Raw genomic sequence first — 21,650 nt, 5'->3', positions numbered from 1 at the left:
TTGGAATTGATTTGTAATATCTTTTTTTCATTAGATCGATCAGCTGGAGTCTGGTCTCTGTCCTCTGACAGCATGCCTTTTTTTCATATATATATACAAAATACATTTGGCAACATTGCATTTTTATATTAAAAGCGCGAACATTCAACTTAGTTCGACTCAGGTCTGCTAAGCACGCTACGACGATAAAACAAATAAACGAAAACCATAATTTTCAATAACAATACTTAAATACATACTCAAAATATAAAGAAACAAATCAAGATAAATGTGTAAAATGATGGTATAAGCTTTATTTTCGATGTGATATAAATTTATAATTATATTGCTGATCCATACATACAAAATATTAAATAAATTATTGCGTTTACGTGATTTTCAAAAAAATAAATTATAAAAAATATATTTATTATTTCTAAATTCAAAATTGTATCTATCTCGCATTACAATTTTAGTGTCCGATAAATATGCTTTTATAAATGAATTGATATTCATGATTATACATTATTGACTGAGCTATGTACATATTTTCACCAACGCCTTCCAATACAAAGTCCAAAATATCAAATAGAATGTATTGTTAGAATAACATTATAGGAATGAAATATTTTAATTAATGTCACTGAGGTGTCATTTAAATTTCAAGAATATCCATACAAAAAAGAACACTGCTATAGAAAACAGAAATAGATACATTATATGGTAATTATGACTGCCTTTTGCCATCCTCAATATTCGTGCCACTGACCCACTAAGTGATCCACTAGTCCTTTCAAAATCGTCATCCTAAAATAATAATGAATTGTAATGATTATTTACTTTTCATTTATAAGCATAGGCTATAAATATAATTATTTAAGGAAGCATGATCCAAAATATTTTATAAAAACTGTTTAAGCAATGGTGTCTGTATAAGCAACACTAACCATGTCACCGAGCATTTTGTTTTGATATTTAACTTCAGTGCCAATATCGATACTTAAAGATTTCAGTGCACTGATTTTTTCTTTCAGCTGTTCAGCCATTTGATCATTCTCTTCTTCCAAAGAATGGGAAGAAGTACTTGGTAAAGGTTCATAACCATAACCTGCTGAAACAAATAATGTATCAATAAAAGATGATCTTTGAGTGTGCACCATATGTTTATACCTGAATGAGTTCGCCTCATGTTTGAGTTTTTGAAATCCACGATGGAAACAATGTACGAAAAACAATATCACCGTGTATTACTATTATTGTAAAATTGATGGTTAAGTGTTTAGTCAGATGTCAAAGGGCCACGTTAGCATATATGGAAAAGGGGAAAAACATTCTAAACTAGCAGAACAGAATACGCAGAGTATATATACAAATCGCACTCATGAAAACGCGCATGCGTCTTGTGGAATACGATATAATTAAGGAGTATATATATATACGGTGCGGAAGCACCGGAAAGTTGCATTACATACAAACGCTTATTTGATCAATAAATGGAAATATTTTGTTGACTTTTTAAGAAAATTATTACAACAAACCATTTTTTAGGCGATGGCACTTCTTATGAACATAAGCAACGTAAGTGATACTTTTAAAACGTGATGAATGAACGTTTGTTATTATAACCTCTTTGATTATAGAATTATTGAACAAATTAAAAAATTAAATAAATGATAATTTCCCATAATTTTTCTCTGGTGCAAACAATAGTAATTCACATCTTATTTTGTGAAAATTTTAACAATCATTAACAAACAAGACATATGTATGTGTATATATATATATATATATATATGCGCGTGTGTGTGTATGTATGTGTGTGTGTGTGTGTGTGTGTGTGTGTGTGTATATATATATATATATATATATATATATATATATATATATATAGTTCGCAAAATTTTAGATATTACTGCCCAAAGTTGGAAAATCAGCAATACAAAGATGTATTCACATAAGCGCAGCACTAAACAAAGTCCAATCAGGGCGATACAGGGTAACATTGAAAAAGAATAGGCCATTGACTTATGAAATGGCATATAAACCATCCGATATAGCACACAAAAAATCTTGGAACTCCTGGAACACATGTATGTACATGTTTTTCTTATCTAGACTTCGTCTCTTTAATTTCATGAATATAGTAATATTAGTATTAATCAATATAAAAACTTTTTTAGCAAATATTGTTGATGGCAATAGGCCTATGGAAAGTGCAGTAGAAGACATGTTTATTAGAAGGTTCATGACAGGAACATGGCATGGTCTTTTTGTGAGTGAAATTATCGTCAAACGTCACCATAACATGGTTAGAGTGGCAGGTATTATTCAACGTAATTTGGATCAAAGAAAAATTTACTTTTTGACTGGCTATTCAGAAGAACTTATGAGTTACTATTTGCATTGCCCTGTTAAAATAGAGCTACAATCAGTAGAGAAAAAAGAAGAAGTTATTTATAAATATATATAAATTTATAAACTTTATTTTAAGCGTTAAATATAACAATTTGTACAGATCATCACAGTCAGCTAATTTTTTATTTTAATCCTACAAACTAGTCATCAGTTTCATCACTTAAATTCATTAAAGATGCTAATTGTAAAAATCGGTCTTGCCATTTTTTCATTGTTTCTTTTGGGTCATGCTGAAAAGTAATGAAACAAAATCGATTTGTCAACTATAAAACAAGACTAACACTTTAATTTTAACAATATGTAATTTATAATTACTCCATAAACTTACCTGCATTATGTGAACACTGCGTTGTGTAAGAACAACCAAAACTTTAACTCCATCTCCAGCCAAATCTAAATAACTCATTGAATGAACTGGAGCATCAAAAAGTTTTTTATCGATCATTTTCCAACTATTATTTACAGGTCCAAATATCAAAACTTCTTGCTTATATGTTCCTAATAAAATCTCGTTTTGGCCATCCATGTTTATATCTGCTACACAAGAACATAAAATGCAATCTGATGTTAATTCATTTCCACTCAACAAAACATCAGAATTCATTTGTTGATTTAAAACATCTCTAAAAATAATAATAATAATAAATTCTTTTACTTTTGTGTTTTGACAAATTTTAAACACCATCAAATTAATACTTACTGAAATATAACTGCCACATTTCCAGTATTCAAAAGGACATTTATATTCACTTCTTTTTTTGTATCTAAAAAGATAGCAAAATTAGTGATATTTGTATGATTGAAATTGAAAAATTAAATTCAATATTTTGCCATGTACCATAGTCAATATTAAGAAAAGCAGGTTTTCTTATTTCATTTTGGGATGGAAATATTCTCACACTACTTATTGGATTGTCATATCGCAAAATCCAGTTTTGGATTATTTCCAGCGATCCAACATTTACCTTAGCCAGTTTGAACAAGCCACATTCACATGAAATTGCAGTGAGCCTCCTATAATTATTTGCTTTATTAAACTATTAATAAAGAATAAAATATTTATCAAATTGTAGAATACCATTTGAACTCGTTGTAATAATAAATATCAACCCATAAAGCAATAGCTTTCAGCTGGTCCAATTCTGGAAAATATTTTTCCAACTGCGATTCTGTATAGCTGTGATTTTGTTTATCTTCTCTGATCATATGGATTCTATTGTCATTCCCAGATATTAACCAGACAATCTGAAAAATAAATATTTGAAATTTTATTTATCCAAATATTATTTATTCCGGTTATTAAAGAAATAGTTGATTTACCTCGTTGCCAGATTCTTGTGGAATTATTGTGTGATAGAGCATATAAGGTGTGTAAGACAATTCAACCATTAAACAATTTTGTGCAATTGATTCCAGTGAATTACTCTCATCGCCTTCGCCTACACCCTCAGTGTATATATTTAAGTATCTCTCAATAGAAGTTTCTCCACTTGGCTTCATAATGGTTATCCCTATAACAAATTCATCTCCAGCATTCGATTTATTATAGGCATCTATGGCAATAATTTCAGCACCATCTAAATTAACAATTTCTTAGAATTAGAAACATTAATAATCATACCACTTTATAGATTATTAAGCTTACTTGGAATATAAGTAAAAAGAAGTTCTTTGACAAGAGGCTTTAATCGCCATTTGGAATGTTGATTGTACTCAAAGGAGTAAATTTTACGTTTAAGGGAAGCCACCAGAACTTTGTTAGACCCTTTTGGAGAACGTAAGGTGGTCAGTGAGTAAATGTTCCCTTGAGAAGCAAGAGGAAACCAGTGAGCATGTATCAAATTGATCATGGTTGACCTAAAAACATATGATAATAAAATTCTATAACAAATTCTCAAAATAAAGAATTCTTGCATTCTCCTCTACATCACCATTTAGGAGAAAAAAAATATATAATCAAAACACATCATCTTGCCTCAAAATAACTTGTCTCCAAGTCTTGGCAAGTTGTTGAAAAAATCTGACAAGCTACCAGCTAAAAGATTTTTGTTTTTATTGCGAGAGTTTGAGAAACCATCAGACGTCTGTAACTAGAAACGTGCATGAGTATATAAGTAAGATACTGGGGTCGACGACGTGTGCATCTCTCTCATCAGCGGTAAGATAGCGGACGACGTCTCAGCAAGAAAACATGGCTGCAATCTTCGAGGCGCGTTCGTTATCCCGCGGTGTCCTGGCTCTCTTCGGCAAGAAAGGCAAAGGTTTAGTCTTTTCTGGACCAGTGCAGCTCACGAGGAACAATCACAGCGACGGCCCAAACGATGAGGCGTACGACATCGTCATCGCGGGAGGCGGCATGGTTGGCACGACTTTGGCCTGCGCTTTAGGTTAGGATTTATTCTCTGTTTATTTTCAAAATAAGCAACAGTCGGCAAAGTGACAATGGCAGTGCTCGTCGATTATACCTTATTACTTTTGCTACTGCGATTTTGACGATAGATTCCCGAAGGATTTTATCAAGCAGTAATATAATCTGTTTCTTTTTTTCCCGTCGCTTTGCAATATTTCTGAGTATTGCATTTATGTCATACAATATTTGTGTGTATCTTATATAGGTATGACCATGTTGAATTTTTAAATGAATATATAATGTTTTTCAGCGAATAACAGACGACTCGAATCTAAAAGAATACTCTTACTCGAAGGAGGGAGCAAATTCAAATATGAACCAAAAGAACAGTATTCGAATAGAGTTGTAGCTTTGAATAAACAAACTCGAGTATTATTATCAAGTATTGGAGCATGGAAACACATAGAAGCTGTGCGGTTTACTCCTGTTCGAAAAATGCAGGTGAAGCAAACACAAAATGAGCAGCTATATGGCTTTATTAAAAATAATTATTCGCAACAAGTATAGAGTGAAAAATGTTTATTTAATATTTTTGTATAAAAATATTCATTAGCAAAAACATATTGTCTTTCCATATTTTATTTTGGCGCTGAGAAAAGAATTCAAACAATTTTGCTCACATCCTCATTTGTTTCATAGGTATGGGATGCCTGCTCCGATGCCATGATAACGTTCAACGAAGATCACCTCGCGGATGAACTGGCATACATTGTTGAAAATGATGTACTTCTGCATGCAGTTGATACAGTGCTGTCAGAGAGAAAATCTGTAAAGGTCATCAATAATGCAAAAGTAGAAGATGTCGTTCTATCAGATATACCAGGAATCAATCCAAGCATACACTTGCAGAATGGGGAGAGCTTTAGAGCAAAGTTATTGGTAAGTTCTCTTGCTGTTAGGAAATCTTAGGCTAAAGTATAATTAGTTAATAATATAGCATGGCAAACATATTGATAAGTGGAACATTGTCCAGAAGTAAATAGAATGTTTGAATTGCTTAGGGATATATTATCAAAATAACTCGAAACGGTCGACAAGTTCTTTCATTCCTGCAATTGGGTCGCCACGTCTATTTCTTTAGCGATAGCTTCCACTTTCGAAGTTAACGCGTTGAGCCTCGCACCTATTGTCAAAGAGCATTTCTTCAATTCCATGGCTAAGTCACTGAGCTGCTGCCTGTTGAATTCACTGAATGACGAGTTGCTGTAGAGTCGGCTCAGTCTGTGGGAGCTGTATCCGTTCCCGTTCAAACTGCGAATGGAGGCGTTGTTTCCGCAAGATTTACTTTTCGTTTTCCTCTCGCTCACGAGCCGATAGATCGATTTAATCAGTTCTCTGGGCAATCTTTTTTCCCTAGGATCGTTCGGCCGAATGTGTATCGCGCAGTGGTGCGGCAAATGCAGCAGCAGCGCGCTACTTCTGCAGGCCTTGACGATTCTCCTCGGCGCGTAATCGAGCAGTTTGGAGAAGAGTAGACTCTCCAGATGGGCAACTAGCTCGGCTCGCCTGATCAGTCTGTCGAGGCCGGCGCACTGGCGCAGTTCCTGGATGTCCGAGACTGCCAAACCCATCATCAGATTGGCCAGAATGACCGTGACGAGTATGACGAAGGCCAGCCACATGAGATGGGAGGTGCCGGCGTAAAGTACCGGCGCCGCTTCGTCGAAAAATACGTCCTCGAACTCGAGCTCTCCGGATAGCATTATGATGGTCTTGAGCAGCCCGACCAGTGGATTCTGAAAGGACTTGTAGTTCTTGTGCATGACGCTGAAGCCGAGCGAGAAGCCGACGATGAGGCACAAGTAGGCTCCGAGGAACTTGAAGAAATTAATGGCCACCTGCGTGAACATCTGGACGTAGAGTCCAAACGTTGGAAACCTACCAACTATCATCATGAGCTCGACCCAGACGAGGAGGATGCCGACGGCGGCGACGTGATGCTGCCAGTCGGCGACCGGCTTGATCAGGACCATGCCGGAAGTGAGGATGACGCTCCACTGGAGCGCGTTCTCCCAGCCCTTTGCGTAGACCCAGATGCCGTGGGCCACTTGGAAAATCTCTTTCGAGGCGAGCAGCACGGTGAAGAGCAGGACGAACCAGAAGAGAACGCCACCGAGCTTCGGCAGCTGCCAGAGAAAGGTGCAAGCGATGTAGCCCGTGAAGATGGCCACGAATATCGAGTGGAATATCAGACTGAAGAGGAAGAACTTCCGGATCTTGAGCCACTTGAGGTGCAGAAAGCTCTCGCAGAGCGGGTGCTTGAGGACATGCCGCTGGCCGACATCGACGAGGCAGAGCATCAGGTCGCTCTCGCCACGGCCGCCTGGGACGAGGGGCCTGAAGTCCAGCCGGAGCTCGCAGTCGACGTCGCCGAGCTCGTGGTCGTGCAGGGAGATCGCCTGGTCGAGGCGCCCGACGAAGCGCGGCAGGACGTCCGGGGTCCTTCGGATGATGAAGCTCAGGGCCGACACGCCTCCCTTCGTCCTCGCCGTGACGTCCGCGCCCTTCGTCAGCAGCAGGATGACTATGGGCGAGCTCTCGTTCAGGGCCGCGATGTGCAGAGCAGTGTAGCCGAACTTGTCGGGTCTGTTGACGACGGCGCCCGCCTGTGAAAAGCCCCGGCGAGCGAGCTCGTGAGAGAGTTCTTTGGCTTTGGCGACTCGTACGCAATAACGATAGCTCGTTCACCGACCTGTATGAGGGCTCGGACGAGCTCGCTCCCCCTGACGGCCTTGGCCACGGCGGCGTGCAGCGGGCTCCTGCCGTTGTCGTCCTCGGCGTTGACGTCGGCCCCGCCGGCTATCAGGATGTCCAGAGTCTCCGAGGACTGGGCCAGCGCCGCCAGGTGCAGCGCCGTCTGTCCCCGGGAGTTGTTCGCGTCGGGCAGCGCGCCGGCCTCGAGCAGCAGCCTCGTGCACTCGGGGCTGCCCTCCTCCGCGGCCAGGTGCAGCGGCGTCGAGCGGGCGGCTCCGAACTGCACGCGCACGTCGGCCCCGTGACTGAGCAGCAGCTTCATGCACTCCTCCGAGCCGAGGCCCGCCGCCACGTGCAGCGGCGTTTCCGTGTACACCTGCGGACGCGTCCGAGTTTTGATTTCGCAACGCTGAGCTAAGAATTGGCGGCTGCTAAGTAAATCATTCGTTCATTCGTAAACCTGCGGGTTGTTTGGCGAGGCTCCAGCTTGCAGCAGCGCCTCGACGCAGCTCTCGGCGTTGTTCTGAACGGCGTAGTGCAGCGGACTCTTGCCGGACAGGCCGGCGTTGACGTCGGCCCCGGCCCGGATGAGGCACTGGACGGTGTCGACGTCGCCGGCGGCGGCCGCGCAGTGCAGCGCCGTGCACTTGCGATTGAAGTCCCACTCGCAGGGGTCCGCCCCGTGCTTGAGGAGCAGCTCCGTTATCTTGACCGAGCCGATGCTCGCCGCCAGGTGCAGCGCCGTTCTGCCATCAGTGCAACAAGCCTTTGACGTTAGTGCAGTGCATTATTAAATTATTAATTAGATTCGATGCTCCGAGCGCAGCTTACCGTCCGTCCGCATCGCGATAGCTGACCTGCGCCCCCTTGTCCAGCAGGAGCTTCGCGAGCTCCGAGTGGCCGATCCAGCAGGCCACCAGGAGGCAAGTGTTCGGCCAGTTGGCTATCAAGTCCGCCGGCGTCGAGGATAGCGCCGACTCGTTCTCCGCTATCAGCGAGGCTTTCCTTATGCATCTGGAATTTCAACGCATCATCCTACGCGATTCTCCGAAGAGCAGTAGGCTATAAAGCTAGGCTCGCGTACGTGAGTCACGACGAAGGGAAGCAAAGCCGACCAAGCGCTTTACAAATGTCGCGTTTTATTTACAAGCGTCCTCGAATTATAGGAGGCTCTGCGGCGGAACAAATTTAGCGCGATTCGCGAGGATCTGTAAATTTAGAGCGCAGACGATCACGTACCCGTTGGCGAATCGCGGAATGAGGGCCGAGAGATCGGCCGACTGCGAGACGGTCTTGTCCCCGATCTCGTCGGCCACTTGGTCCAGGGGCTCGCCGCAGAGGCTCGGCAGGACGGCGAGAGCGGCCTCGCCGGCCGGCAGATTGGTCAGCGACAGGATGACCTCCTCCTTGTCCCAGAGCTGCTGGTGCGAGCTGGGCCGGTGGCGGAGGCAGACCGCCGAGCCCGAGCTGCCCTCCGACGAGATGCTGTCCGAGTCCATGTTGTCCATCCAGATCTGCTCCTCATCCTGTGAATTCGATCGCTAATTTTATCTCATATATAACTTTTCACGAAAGAGCTTGATTTATTCGATCCGACAAATCATGCAAGCATTTCCAACAAAATGACGCGCTGGGCACAGCTGCGCGTTCAAGAATTTTCGGCGCGAGCTCGCGAGATTTCAAAAATAAGGTCCAATTAGCTGCTCGCTCTTCTCCTCGAGTAGGCAGCATAAATATTTGGGCCGGTCATAAAAGATAAAAAGGTCTAAAAATACTCGAAACTCTATATATCCGCTATCTGCATGCGCGGCGCGATCGTTAAATTTCTGCTCTCTCGCTCGGCTTCGGATTTGAGTTTCGACGCTCGTTTGGCGTACTTATACGTTATATATACACACACACACACACACATATATATATATATATACACACGCGCGCGCGCGCGCGCGCTTTGCAGCGATCGCACGCGTTTAGGAGAAGAACAACGTACCTCGCAATCGATGAAGATCGTCGGCGGCTGGTCCTTGGTCTCGTCGTTGCCGGCCCTGCCGCCGGACTTGCTCCGGCCCGCAAGCTTGTCGAGGAAGCCGGCCTTGCCTCTGCTGCTCGACATGACGGGGACAGTGTACTGCAGTGAACGGGAAAGAAACGAGCTGGTGAAACAATCAGCCCGCCGAGTCACCGGCAGCGGCACGCGGCGGATGAGCGCGCGAAAACGAATGCGGTCAACGGTATTTACTCATGCTCTCTCTGCCGCGCGCGCGAGTTTATGCGGCTCTGTAACAAGTATCAGACGCAGCCTCTCTTTTCATCCTTCGCTTCTTAATACTCTAAAATTATATCCCTCGCTCTCTCCCTCGAGCGAGCGTGGCCGCTTTGCGTGTATACTTAAAAGCTGGCATGTGTTCTCGGATGTTTATAAAACGGATTCGGTGTATTTTTAGCGATCGATGCTTTCGGCAGCTCCTCTTTGTCGCTGTAACGCCGCTGCATCGGCGTTACATACGCGGCAAGCCGCGTGTCGAATTAATTGACCCGTAACAAGCTCAACTCCTGCAGCAAACACACACACAAACGCGGCAGCGCAGTTAAGACTTAAGAACTCTATCCCGCGCCGATGGGCGATAGCGACATCCTTTGAGGAAATCCAGTACCGCCCGTCGCTCCAATTTTCCGATGACTGCGTGCGCGAGTACCGAGCCCTCGCTGATTCTTCGACGGCTGCTGTCACTACTCACTATAGTACGTTGTATGTCGTCGCGCGATTCTCCCCCCCCCCCCCCCCCGAGATCGACGATCGGCGCCGTCGCCTCCGCGCGAGAGAGGAATGAAAAAATAAAAAGGGAATGTGGGACGCGAGAAAGATATCCGCGGAGCCTCTCACCAGGAACACCGCGCGCCGACGAGAGAACTTTGAATTCGAACTGGAGTTATTTCCGGACTTTGCATCGCGGCGCGCGTCCGCTCTTTCCTCATATTCATTCGTTGCCCTCTCCCCCTCTGCGACACTCTGTATTATGCAGCATATTTATAATAGTTAATCTCTGTCGACTTGGCGCGGCCGCACTATCGAATCCTGTCCGCGGAAACGAGTTCTCCCGCCGGATCCTCCGCTCCGATTGTGTACTCCAAATTATAATATATACTGATGTGCCGGCGATTGATATTTCAATAGCATGTTTATTAATTATGTACATAATTATATTGCTAACAGGTTGGCGCAGACGGACAAAAGTCGCGGGTGCGTCAGGCCATGGGCGTCCGCTACGTCGACTGGGACTACGACCAGATGGGCATCGTCGCTACGGTCAAGTTGTCCGAAGTGCGTCTAAGCATCTCGTTAGTCGTTACTCTGCTTTGAGAACTTATAATCCCATTTATTTTTGCAGCCAACGGAAAACATTGTCGCATGGCAAAGATTTTTACCCACTGGTCCTGTGGCACTCTTACCGGTAAGAACAAATCCTGCATATCCGTTTTTGTTTTCTATAATTGTACGTCTAAAATAAGATTTCATTAATAACTTTCAAAATAGCGCGCGAATGTATCTGATACGCATGTAAATAGAATCGTTCATTTTCTAGCTGACAGACTCACTTAGTTCTCTTGTGTGGTCCATGACAACGGCAGAGGCCAAGAAATTATTGCAAATTCCCGAAGAAGAATTCGTAGACAATCTCAATGACGCCTTGTGGAAGGTGTATCCAAAAGATGGCATTGTCGAAGGCGGCATGAAAGCCTTGCAACAATTGCTCGAAATCCTGCAACTCCAGACTGGCGTCTCAAGGCAATTGCAGCCATCCGTTTCGAGTATCGTTGAAGGATCGCGCGCTGCATTTCCTCTTGGCTTTGGTCATGCCGTTCAATATGTACAGCCAAGCGTTGCCTTGGTTGGGTAAGTATATATGCTTCGCTTCTCACATATTCCTATCTGACGTAGAATCGCGTGCATTTTCTGGCGATGTCGATTTCTAAACTGTCCCTTTTTCCAGAGATGCAGCTCACAGAGTTCATCCCCTGGCGGGCCAAGGCGTCAATTTAGGTTTTGGAGATATTTCTGCCCTGGTTCAGGTTCTCGCAGAAGCGGTCAATAATGGAGCATTGATTGGGGATGTTACGTATTTAAACAAATATGAAAGTATGAGGCAGTGGCATAACATTCCTACAATGCTGGCCATTGATGCTCTCCATAGATTGTACAAGGGAACGGCTCCACCTGTTGTTCTGGCACGCAGCTTGGGTTTGCAGTTGACCAATGCGATAAAACCTTTGAAAGTAAGATTTGGAGAGAATCAAGTCGTATTTTAATACCGAGGTACGGGCATAAGAGCATTCATTAACATTCATTCAAATTTTTTTCAGAATTTTCTAATGCAACATGCTGCGGATCAAGGAACCTCACGAAAATTGTAATGGAACGACAATGTGATATGATCCAATTTATTACCAAAATCTGTACGTAAATTATATTATTATTTAAGATCAACGTGTATAATGATGCTACGTGTTGAATAGATTATTAATTAAATCATTTCTTATAAAAATTGAATCCTCGCATTATTAGTCATCTATAATATTGCCTAACGTTATCAAAGTGTTTTGTTTCGTAAACGTGTCTTAGAGGGTTACTTAAATCCACATCTGCCACGCTTATCCGTGTCGTAAGTATTCTTTTCTGGCACTACGACATGTATAAGGGTCGAGCCTTGGCGTATTTAAAGCTGCTATTAAATATTGTACGATACGCGTGTTATGACATTTTCTGGCACGACGAAATCTCCCTCGTTACGCTCGTACGCTTAATCAAAATAACATGTTTGTTCATTTAGAATACATAAGAAACATTCAATAGATATGTAGATAGACAATCAACAATAGTATTTTTCTTCATTTGTTATTTATTAAAACCAGATAATACTAAATATAATTTAATAGATGTGACCTCAGTTTTACTTGTACGTATAGGCTCCTCTACAATACAAAAATACTTATAACTGATCCAGACTTATCAACTAATAAATGCATATACTCAGTAACATTTCCGTAAAAAATTTTAAGTTTGTGAACACTAATGCTCCGATTGCTGATTTTTTTTTTTTATTCAATTAATTTAATACTCTCAATATTCTTTTTGCCATATAAAAAATACTTGTGATTAAATTATTTTCTATTTTTGTATAGGCAGAGTTTGTTTTTTCAACCACATCAAAGCCTCATTATTTTCAGGACCTTGTAAAAATGGCTCCAAAGTTGCACAACATTTTGAATGATATTTATTAATGTATTGAATCTCTTCTTCGGTGAGCATTGATATATTCAATAAAGTAGTTTGAATTGGCACTAGAGTGACAGTCTCAAATGTCAAATATTCGCGGTTTAGTCTGGTATACTTAGTTTCCGCTTTTACTACCATTTCTATATTTTCTAAGCGAATTCCAAATTTTTCATCTTCATAATAACCTGGTTCATTTGATAGAAACATTCCAGATTGTAATCCAGGATCATCAGGATATGGCCTCCACGATATCATTGCAGGATATTCATGAACATTTAAGTAAGATCCAACACCATGGCCAGTTCCATGAAGATAATCTAAACCTACATCCCACAGATTTTTACGAGCAAATGCATCTAGATAATTTCCTTTAATCTTTGATGGGAATTTCGATGTGGCAAGATTGTACTGTCCTTTAAAAACTCTGGTAAAACATTCTTTCTCAAATTCGGAAGGCACACCAAAGTGTAAGGTTCTTGTAACATCAGTTGTACCATCAAGAAACTGTGCTCCAGAATCACACAAGTAAAGTTCTTGACTATTTATTTCAATATCAGTTGATTCTGATGGCTTGTAATGTATTATGGAACCATGTTTTCCAACAGAAGATATGGTAGGGAAACTTAGCCCTACGTATTTGTCATGTTCCTTTCTATACGACTCTAATTGTGTTGCACCTGATATTTCAGTGACACAGATATTGTTTTTCACTTGGTTTTCTAACCATGAAAAATATTTAACTAGAGCAACAGCATCTCGAATGTGTGCTGATTTCATTCCCTGTATTTCAGCATCATTCTTTACTAGTTTCATTAAACAGACTGGTGTTATAGCCACGTGAGTAGGTGTTGGATTACAAGCAATGTGCAATGCATGACTTGAACTACCTGAAATCCAAACTTTATTCTGTTTATGTGAAGAACTTATTTCGTTTATAACTCTTCTTACGCTTTTATAAGGATGAATCGAAAACTCTACTTTTTCTTCATTCAATTGCTTTTTGGCTTCAGAGGTCAGTCTTTCTTCGTTAATGAATATATGAACTTTTTTAAAGGCTAATATAACATAAGCAAAAAAAACTGGATTGTAAGGAATATCTGAACCTCTCCAATTAAGTAAATAAGCAATCTCATCCAGAGCTGTTAAAACAAGAATATTCACTTTATTTTCATCCATTGTTTGAAAACAATAGTTTACCTTGTCACCAGCTGTTTTGCCAGAATATATTAGTGGATGAGGATTGACTTTATTCAATATGTCCTTTGGACGTTTTTCTCCCCAAATTTCATCAATCAGATTTTTCTCAATAGGTAACAATTTATGCCCAGCAGAATTTAGCTTCTTTTGTATCCGACACCAGGTATTATTATTGATTAAATTAGAATCTGCTCCAACTATAGAATTGGCAGGTAAATTTTGTATTAACCAATCTTCTAGTGTTGGAGTATCTGGTATACCTTCCTTCATTAGCACCCATGCATTAGGAGGATCTAGTTCCTTGCTAGCTTGGAGAAAATACCTACCATCTGTCCAAAGCAAAGCTTTATCATATGTTACAAGGGCTGTGCCCAGAGAACCAGTAAACCCTGATATATAGTCTCTTCTTTTATCTCTTTCTCTTATATACTCTGACTGATGTGCATCATCTCCTGTGATTATATAGGCTTGTATACCTTGTTTCTGTTCAACTATCACGTTCTTCATTAACTCCCTCAAACAAGCTAATTTTGCTTCTCCAGATGCCATTACTCCTTTCTAATTGCTGGAAAATTTTAATATTTCATTTCAATAAATGCTTTTATCATTTGCAGGTTTTATTAATTTAATCTGATCAATATAATAACATTATAGTTGAATTCTGAATCTTTCTTCTATATTCTTAAAGGGGCAAAGAGAAGGACCATTATGTAGATTTGCAAAAGTAAATTATTTCAAAATGTTCAAATTTAGAGAATGAGTTAGTAGAAACATTTTTTTACTTTAAAAGACAGCAATTAATGCATGACAGTTAAATTACTTATACATCATATTTCTGAAATATTTTATCCAATAAATTTAGCAAGCAAGCAAGAGGGTTCTTACTTGCATAATAAATAAAATAATAAAAATAATTTATTTATTTGGAAATTACACGAGCTAAAACGCCCTTTACAATATTAAAAACATAAAAAAGTATAAAAATAATAAAATAATAGCAAAATTAAATAAAACAGACTTGCTTGATAAATTTTTTAATTTACTTGTAAAAATGTTTTATATTTTCCTGATAGGTATTCCATAATTACTTTGTTCTAAAAATGATTTTATTAGAAATGTTAACTGCACTCATAGAGTAATTGAAAAAAAAACATAAAAGCAATCAAAACCAAAATCTCAGTGGTAACAGCTTTATCAGAGTGATAAATGTATTACTTATATTTTAATTACTGACAAACTTATTCACTCAGATACAAAGAATCAGCAGAACGAGAATCAATAAAGAATTAATTTATCACATTGATAATAGCCTTGCCATTATTAGATTGCTTTTTAAAATTTTACAACTAAATTAAGTTGAAACAAAATTTTTATCTAACTACTATAATTATTCTAAATAAATTTAAATAAACATTACTATAAATAGTACAAACTGTAATAAAACAGTTATTTGCTGTAGAATCAGCCTTCCAATAATTAAAGTGATAAGATAAAACATGCTTGACTTACTTCACAATAGATAATAAGGAAATAATATCCAATATCTTTTCTGTGTGGAATTTGATAGCAAATGAAAATTTTGTTAAAATAGTACTTATATTTACAGTTTATTTAACGTGTTATATTAATAAAATAAGGTTTTTATAAGAGTAAAAATTACAAAAATAAATAAAAATTTACTTCTTTGACTTTGCTTTTGAGGTTAAATGTATCCGTTTTATTTAAATAAATTAACTTTTAGACCAAAAAATGAACATTTATTACGGCAATATTTTACAGTAGGTACAATTGTCAAAGTTATAGGCAGGGAAAATATAAATGATAAAATAATATCTAAATGAAAACATAAAGATAGTTAAACTGCTACTTACTTTGATTACTAAAACCAATTTTAAAGAAAAGTCAAGTTTAATTCTTCAATACGGAAGTATTTTAATATAAGTACAAAGATAATATCAGCCGTCGTTCTTTGTACTCCCAGTCTGCAGTCTGCACGGAAAAATCCTTAGTCATATCCATCATATACCATACCTTACACAGTAGTGTTGAGTGAAATCGTACGCTGTGCGCAAAATGTTTGCTAAGCAGCGCCATCTTATTAAATTGTAGCTGGACTTCTATACTTATTATTATTTAAATTTAATTTACAAATTGCGATCTACAATTTTTCAGTATTATTATACATATTTAAATCAACAATATTCATCTTTTTGGTATAATTTTTTTGATATATCAAGTTAATATTACGCACCTTTATCTAATAATTGTTATTTTTATATCGCGAGCACCATCATCTGCAGACTGTGTCTCGCCAGATGTATAAATTAAAAAAGCTATAAAATATCAAAATATAAGGAAAATTCGCCTTGTTAACTCTGACGTCACAGCTCCCATATAAACCAATGTATTCTACCACCAATAGGATAGTTCCAATTTTAGCCGCCTTATGGGATTTTGTGGCGCCACTTGTGGGTTAACAAGGCGAATAAGTTATATGAAATAATAATAAACCAATCGTTTGCTCACACATAACAACGGCAGAAAGATGTTGGGCGGGAGACGAGGTTGACCTCTGAAAAGATTCAGTATATTCCCAAAAACATGGTTTTTTGGTTTCACAACAAACTGCACTGTATATGCGGCTATAATAGAAAAAATCACAAAAGGGACGCCGGGACCGAGAATCGATCCGGCGTTCCCGTGATCTCTACTATATAGGCGCGCGTGCTAACACTGAGCCTATATGCCGCCCCATTAGTCCAGTAAAATTAGTTTTGAAATCGAAATGCGGTAGAAATGGCTGCATTTTGGTTATTAGGTAAATCGAGGTCGAAAAAGACGATTCTGATATTTGCAGCTTCCTAGGTCAACGGGTTCTATGCGAAAACAGTGTGCAAAAATTAATTTTGCTTATATCTCGAAAACGGCTTAACGTACAGTAAAATGACCTGCACCAGTCGAAAGAACGTTCAATTTTACATTGGAATCGATTTTTTAATCGATTTCGATGAGTGCAAAGTTCCGAGATAATAAATAAAAAAGAAATTACCTAAATGTAGAAGGAGGGGGAGGCGCATCTGGTACAGGGCTTGGTACGCGGTAAGTCTTTTTCGACTTCGATTTACCTAATAACCAAAATGCATCCATTTCTATCGCATTTCGATTTCAAAGCTAATTTTACTGGACTATATTTTGTCACCTCCATCCTGCCTCGATTACTTACCGGCGTCAGGCGTGGCGAGGGACGTTGTTTCTCGTTACAATAATATATACTCACCTAATATTTGGTCATTTTCATAACTAAAATATATTCTTTTTATTAAATATAGTATTACGTAATTTCCTTTTTATATTTTAATTATCTTTAAAATGTGGAAAAAATGTTGTCCGCATATCCATGAAATCATATGCTATTATTATAAATGACAGGAATGCAGAATAATTAGCAGTTTATTCATAAAAAGAGGTTTTTATCTGTGTATAATCTGTGTATAATATTATACGTATGTTATTTCATAGTATTTCACAGTTTCACGCAGCCTATTATAGCCGCCTGAGTATATATTAAGTATAGATCGTGATAAGAAAGTGAAGAGCTATACAGTAGTATATGCTCGAAAGTGAAAGAGTGAGCTCCAAATTCTTTTTTCGAACTGTTATAACACGTCACTGCTGTATTGTACATATAGGTGAGCTAATGTATTGCAATATATAGGAGAAGCCAAAAATCACAATCTATTAATTTTTTTTCATTTTTTATAATATATAAAAATTCTTTTATGCTATGAACTGTCATTTTTGCAGGTTAGGTATGGTCAACCACTTTTACACATGTGGAGAAAGGAGAAAGACAGAAAGAATTTGAAAGTTTCACCTTCTATTAGCATATTAGTAAGTGGTTTCAAATAAGTATGCTCTCAAATGCTTGTGATTTTCTTCGTGTTTGGGATAAATGAAGTCGTTTAAAGCAAAATTTTAATCTGCCTGTTACAATCAGTTTGTCTTCTTTGCTAAATAATTAAATTACATCACCATTCATTTAAAATCTGAATCTGCAGGTAAGCAATTAATTATTAAATTTGTATTAAATATAATTTTTTAACTACTAACTGAATATCGTGTTTATAAAACATGATTCGTTTAATTAACGAATTCTCTTGTTTATTTCAAAGCGGATAAAAAGGAAACATGTTGGTATCCAAGCGAACTTTAAAAATCATTACTGCAACCACAATTGGCGTGGGAACATTAGCATCTTTGCGTGTAAATGAATATGATTTTGGATCTATTGGAATTGTACGACTTAGTCGAGCTGCTGCCTCTGTTTTTGTTATTGGAAGTCACTATAAAAAATCTTTATACAGTAGCGGTTTGGATACAAAGTCTGAAGAATATAAAATAAAAAAATCAGAAGCACATACATTTGGAGCACAAAAACTATTGGAACTTTGCTGTGCTAATAAAGGAGTATACATAAAGGTGGGTCAGCATATTGGAGCTTTAGATTATCTTCTTCCTAAGGAATATGTTCAAACAATGCAAATCTTGCACAACTCTGCTCCTCAATCATCGTTCAATGACGTTTTAACGGTTTTAAAAGAAGATTTTAAAAGAGACCCATATGAAATTTTTGAAACAATAGAAAAAACACCTCTTGGAACAGCCAGCTTAGCACAAGTACATAAAGCTACTTTAAAAGATGGTCGGCAAGTAGCAGTCAAAGTCCAGCATCGATCTGTAAAGGCAAATTCATATGTTGATATAAAAACCATGTCGGCATTGGTTAAAATTACATCATGGATTTTTCCAGATTTCAAATTTGATTGGTTAGTAGATGAAACTAAAAAGAATATTCCTCGGGAACTGGATTTTACCCGTGAAGGAAAAAATGCAGAAAAAGTTCAAAATTTATTTAGTGATTATTCATGGTTACATATCCCAAAAATACATTGGGATGTTTCATCAAATCGAGTTTTAACAATGGAATTTATAGAAGGTGGACAAGTCAATGATTTAAAGTATTATCAAGATAATAAAATTAATCCTTATGAAGTTAGCAATAAATTGGGTCGACTTTATAGTTATATGATATTTATAACTGGTTTTGTTCATTCAGATCCGCATCCAGGAAATATTATTGTTAGAAAAAAGAAAAATGAAGCTGAAATTGTCCTTTTGGACCATGGCTTGTATGCTGAGTTGTCTAATGAATTTAGATGGGAATATTCAAAACTATGGCTTGCTATTTTGAATAGAGACAAAGTTGCCATGCAGAGACATTGTGCAAAGTTAGGTGTGGGTGATATGTATGGACTGTTAGCTTGTATGGTATCTGGAAGAACTTGGGATACAATCATGAGTGGTGTACAAAAAACAAAATATACATCGGGAGAAAAAGAACTTTTTCAAAAAGAAATTCCAGATTTGTTACCAAAAATTACAGAAGTTTTAGAAAATGTCAATAGGCACATGTTATTAGTCTTAAAAACCAATGATTTAATTCGTAGCATTGAGTACAATTTGAATACTCATAGTAGAATGTCTGCTTTCTTAGAGATGTCAACATGTTGTGTAAAATCTGTTTATGGGGAAAAATTAAAAAATTGCTCATCTAAATGGTCAAAATGCCTGGTAACAATACAAGAGCAATGGTCACTTTTAAAAATTGTAATGTACTATACATATTTAGGCATTGTTAATTTTGACATAAGAAAAAGTGTGGACTCATACTGGAAAAATGATGTTTATTCTATGTATAACTAGTAAGATAAAGATAGCTTTCTTAAGTTTTATAAAATGTGTACATACCATAACAATGTAAAAATATGTAAATACTTTGTATAAAAATTTAAATTACAGAGATTGAACTTCTAATGCTCAGGGAACTTGCATTATTACATAGGTAAACATATTTTTATTTAAAACCTCGTTTTTAAAACGCCACATAAACATTTTATGAAAGGGTTAATTGCTTATTATAAATTGAAAAGCGGACATTTTCAACGTTATAAAACTTTAATAAAACGTTTTGTAAACTAGATTTACAAACGTAAAAAGGGTTTAGAATAAAACGTTTTTTAACGTTTTAAAACGGTTCTGTGCTATCAGGAAAGTTACCAAAAGATATAAAAAAATCTCAGTTTTAATAGTGGTCACTTAATAGGTGTAAGAAAAGTAAATGATTGTATACCTTTAATAAAATTACATGCGATATGTAAATTATTATTAAAACGCTACTAACGTACATATATTTTTGACAAATGTTAGTAGATACATTGTGTATATTTATATGAATTGTACATAAGTATACGTTAAATGCAATGTTTATAATGACATTATTTTGATAATCAACGTCTTTTTTAATTTATTGATGTTAAAATTATTAAAAAAAATAAATATGCCATTTACTAAAGTAACAAATTAAACTATTAAATGGAATGGCATACACACGCACTAATAATTGTGTACTGTTACAGTATGTAACATATATAATTATGTAAAAATAAAAGAAATTCATAAACACTTGTTAATCTTATATTCATTACTATATCCTTAAAAAGTATAAATCTCGTTTATTATACTTTCAGAAACCATATGCCATGCGTTCCCGTATTAGACGTATATGACGAATAGCCGCGTATAATAAAATGAAAAGAAGCGTACAACAAAATCTATTTAATACAATAATAATAAATAATAGAAAAGCAGATGGCTTATACAGCTGCCACGCCGCACGTATAGGCCAACCGCCCGTCGCAGCCTATATTATATATAATAGGTATATACTCGATCCTATGCCCCTCTTTTTTGTCTCCAAACCTGCAGCCTGCACATCTCTGCAGAAGGGAGAGAGTTGTTGGTGGATATGGCTATATATGTATACATTTACTTTCGCCAGACCCGACCCCTCTTTCATTGTGCTGGCAAAAATTCTAAGTCAACGATCCTATGTAAAGTGCTTGCCCCGCGAATTCACGGATCTTTACTTTCTCACGCTTGTATATATTTTCTATTATCATATAAGTACTATTACTATATATTTTTCTCATGTATTGTATTAATAATGTACTATACCGCATATATAGTACCTATATCTGGTATTGATTATTCCTTGTATGCAAGTATTTCGCACGCTCACTTTCTATTTTTACTTAATTGGATCATACTTATTAAAATTTAGTGCACGTATTGACAATACGGTCCTGGTAAAAAGTATTATTAAAGAATTCTTGAATGTCCGCGTATGGAAGCATATTTATCGTATTCAAAAAGTATTCCGACAAAATTCTTTCTGAATAAATTGTAACAAACACCAAAATAAAAAAGTATTTTATAGTTATAATAAAAGTATTCTAATTATATGAATACAATTTTCAAAAAAATGCAACCAGATTTTGTGAAAGTATTAAATTATTGCATCAAAAGTAATCATAAAGTATTGTGTATGAAAAATATTTTAGAAAGCGAGTATTCTTGAAGTTTATTATTGGAAGGTATTTTTTCCTTTTTAATAATATTAAGATCAATGGTGAGTTCCTATTAGTACTCGATATAGGTAAACTTAAATAGGACTTGTGGGCTTTCTGGTCTAGTATGATTTCAGGACTTGACGTCTTCCACTCGCGAAAGTTTGAAATACGGTAAAAATCGTCAAAAAGGTAAAATCTAAGAAAAATAGTG

General features: G+C 37.6%; 7 protein-coding genes across 12 annotated transcripts; 3 read left to right on the top strand and 4 right to left on the bottom strand.

Annotated features, from left to right (window-relative positions):
- Positions 1–265: 265 nt before the first annotated feature.
- LOC100114541 (BET1 homolog) lies at positions 266–1,394 on the bottom strand. Of its 2 annotated transcripts, none has more exons than XM_001600410.6 (3): positions 1,150–1,394; positions 927–1,087; positions 266–786 (listed from the first exon to the last, which is right to left on the bottom strand). In XM_001600410.6, the coding sequence occupies exons 1-3, from the start codon at positions 1,166–1,168 to the stop codon at positions 631–633; spliced, it is 336 nt and encodes a 111-aa protein (XP_001600460.1). In that variant the 5' UTR covers positions 1,169–1,394; the 3' UTR covers positions 266–630. The 2 variants fall into 2 exon arrangements, with proteins under 2 accessions (XP_001600460.1, XP_016841637.1); XM_016986148.2 differs by having other exon boundaries at positions 927–1,090; positions 1,150–1,365.
- On the top strand, positions 1,373–2,507 carry LOC100114501 (28S ribosomal protein S24, mitochondrial). Of its 2 annotated transcripts, none has more exons than XM_001600388.6 (3): positions 1,373–1,557; positions 1,886–2,069; positions 2,160–2,507. In XM_001600388.6, the coding sequence occupies exons 1-3, from the start codon at positions 1,531–1,533 to the stop codon at positions 2,447–2,449; spliced, it is 501 nt and encodes a 166-aa protein (XP_001600438.1). In that variant the 5' UTR covers positions 1,373–1,530; the 3' UTR covers positions 2,450–2,507. The 2 variants fall into 2 exon arrangements, with proteins under 2 accessions (XP_001600438.1, XP_008217878.1); XM_008219656.4 differs by having other exon boundaries at positions 1,386–1,557; positions 1,871–2,069.
- Positions 2,441–4,761, bottom strand: LOC100115283 (KICSTOR complex protein kaptin). The gene is made up of 8 exons (XM_008219662.3): positions 4,370–4,761; positions 4,040–4,251; positions 3,715–3,971; positions 3,473–3,639; positions 3,233–3,408; positions 3,095–3,158; positions 2,723–3,017; positions 2,441–2,624 (listed from the first exon to the last, which is right to left on the bottom strand). The coding sequence occupies exons 2-8, from the start codon at positions 4,242–4,244 to the stop codon at positions 2,535–2,537; spliced, it is 1,254 nt and encodes a 417-aa protein (XP_008217884.1). The 5' UTR covers positions 4,245–4,251; positions 4,370–4,761; the 3' UTR covers positions 2,441–2,534.
- On the top strand, positions 4,358–12,047 carry LOC100679257 (ubiquinone biosynthesis monooxygenase COQ6, mitochondrial). Its single transcript, XM_008219682.4, has 8 exons — positions 4,358–4,781; positions 5,055–5,245; positions 5,444–5,683; positions 10,713–10,820; positions 10,888–10,950; positions 11,083–11,393; positions 11,491–11,773; positions 11,861–12,047. Exons 1-8 carry the CDS (start codon positions 4,586–4,588, stop codon positions 11,909–11,911), a joined length of 1,443 nt encoding a protein of 480 aa, XP_008217904.1. The 5' UTR covers positions 4,358–4,585; the 3' UTR covers positions 11,912–12,047.
- Positions 5,307–10,265, bottom strand: LOC100115206 (transient receptor potential channel pyrexia). 3 transcript variants are annotated; one of them, XM_001599951.5, is made up of 6 exons: positions 9,489–10,265; positions 8,738–9,024; positions 8,330–8,512; positions 7,959–8,244; positions 7,497–7,874; positions 5,307–7,410 (listed from the first exon to the last, which is right to left on the bottom strand). In XM_001599951.5, the coding sequence occupies exons 1-6, from the start codon at positions 9,609–9,611 to the stop codon at positions 5,848–5,850; spliced, it is 2,820 nt and encodes a 939-aa protein (XP_001600001.1). In that variant the 5' UTR covers positions 9,612–10,265; the 3' UTR covers positions 5,307–5,847. The 3 variants fall into 3 exon arrangements, with proteins under 3 accessions (XP_001600001.1, XP_031785677.1, XP_016841629.1); XM_031929817.1 differs by lacking the exon at positions 9,489–10,265 and having other exon boundaries at positions 7,959–8,264; positions 8,738–8,859; XM_016986140.2 differs by lacking the exons at positions 8,738–9,024; positions 9,489–10,265 and having other exon boundaries at positions 7,959–8,264; positions 8,330–8,644.
- Positions 11,925–16,049, bottom strand: LOC100115136 (xaa-Pro aminopeptidase ApepP). Its single transcript, XM_001599895.6, has 2 exons — positions 15,842–16,049; positions 11,925–14,535 (listed from the first exon to the last, which is right to left on the bottom strand). The coding sequence occupies exon 2, from the start codon at positions 14,517–14,519 to the stop codon at positions 12,666–12,668; it is 1,854 nt and encodes a 617-aa protein (XP_001599945.1). The 5' UTR covers positions 14,520–14,535; positions 15,842–16,049; the 3' UTR covers positions 11,925–12,665.
- Positions 16,050–17,065: 1,016 nt separating this feature from the next.
- LOC100115106 (aarF domain-containing protein kinase 1) lies at positions 17,066–20,492 on the top strand. Of its 2 annotated transcripts, XM_032599643.1 has the most exons (4): positions 17,093–17,436; positions 17,500–17,659; positions 17,775–18,028; positions 18,143–20,492. In XM_032599643.1, exon 4 carries the CDS (start codon positions 18,159–18,161, stop codon positions 19,731–19,733), a length of 1,575 nt encoding a protein of 524 aa, XP_032455534.1. In that variant the 5' UTR covers positions 17,093–17,436; positions 17,500–17,659; positions 17,775–18,028; positions 18,143–18,158; the 3' UTR covers positions 19,734–20,492. The 2 variants fall into 2 exon arrangements, with proteins under 2 accessions (XP_031785678.1, XP_032455534.1); XM_031929818.2 differs by having other exon boundaries at positions 17,066–17,659.
- The last annotated feature ends 1,158 nt before the right edge of the window (positions 20,493–21,650 follow it).

This window comes from Nasonia vitripennis, chromosome 4 (assembly GCF_009193385.2).
Source record: "Nasonia vitripennis strain AsymCx chromosome 4, Nvit_psr_1.1, whole genome shotgun sequence".
Lineage (NCBI taxonomy): Eukaryota > Metazoa > Arthropoda > Insecta > Hymenoptera > Pteromalidae > Nasonia > Nasonia vitripennis.
Note: the sequence above shows the minus strand (reverse complement) of the source record. Positions and strands in the feature narration are given on the sequence as shown.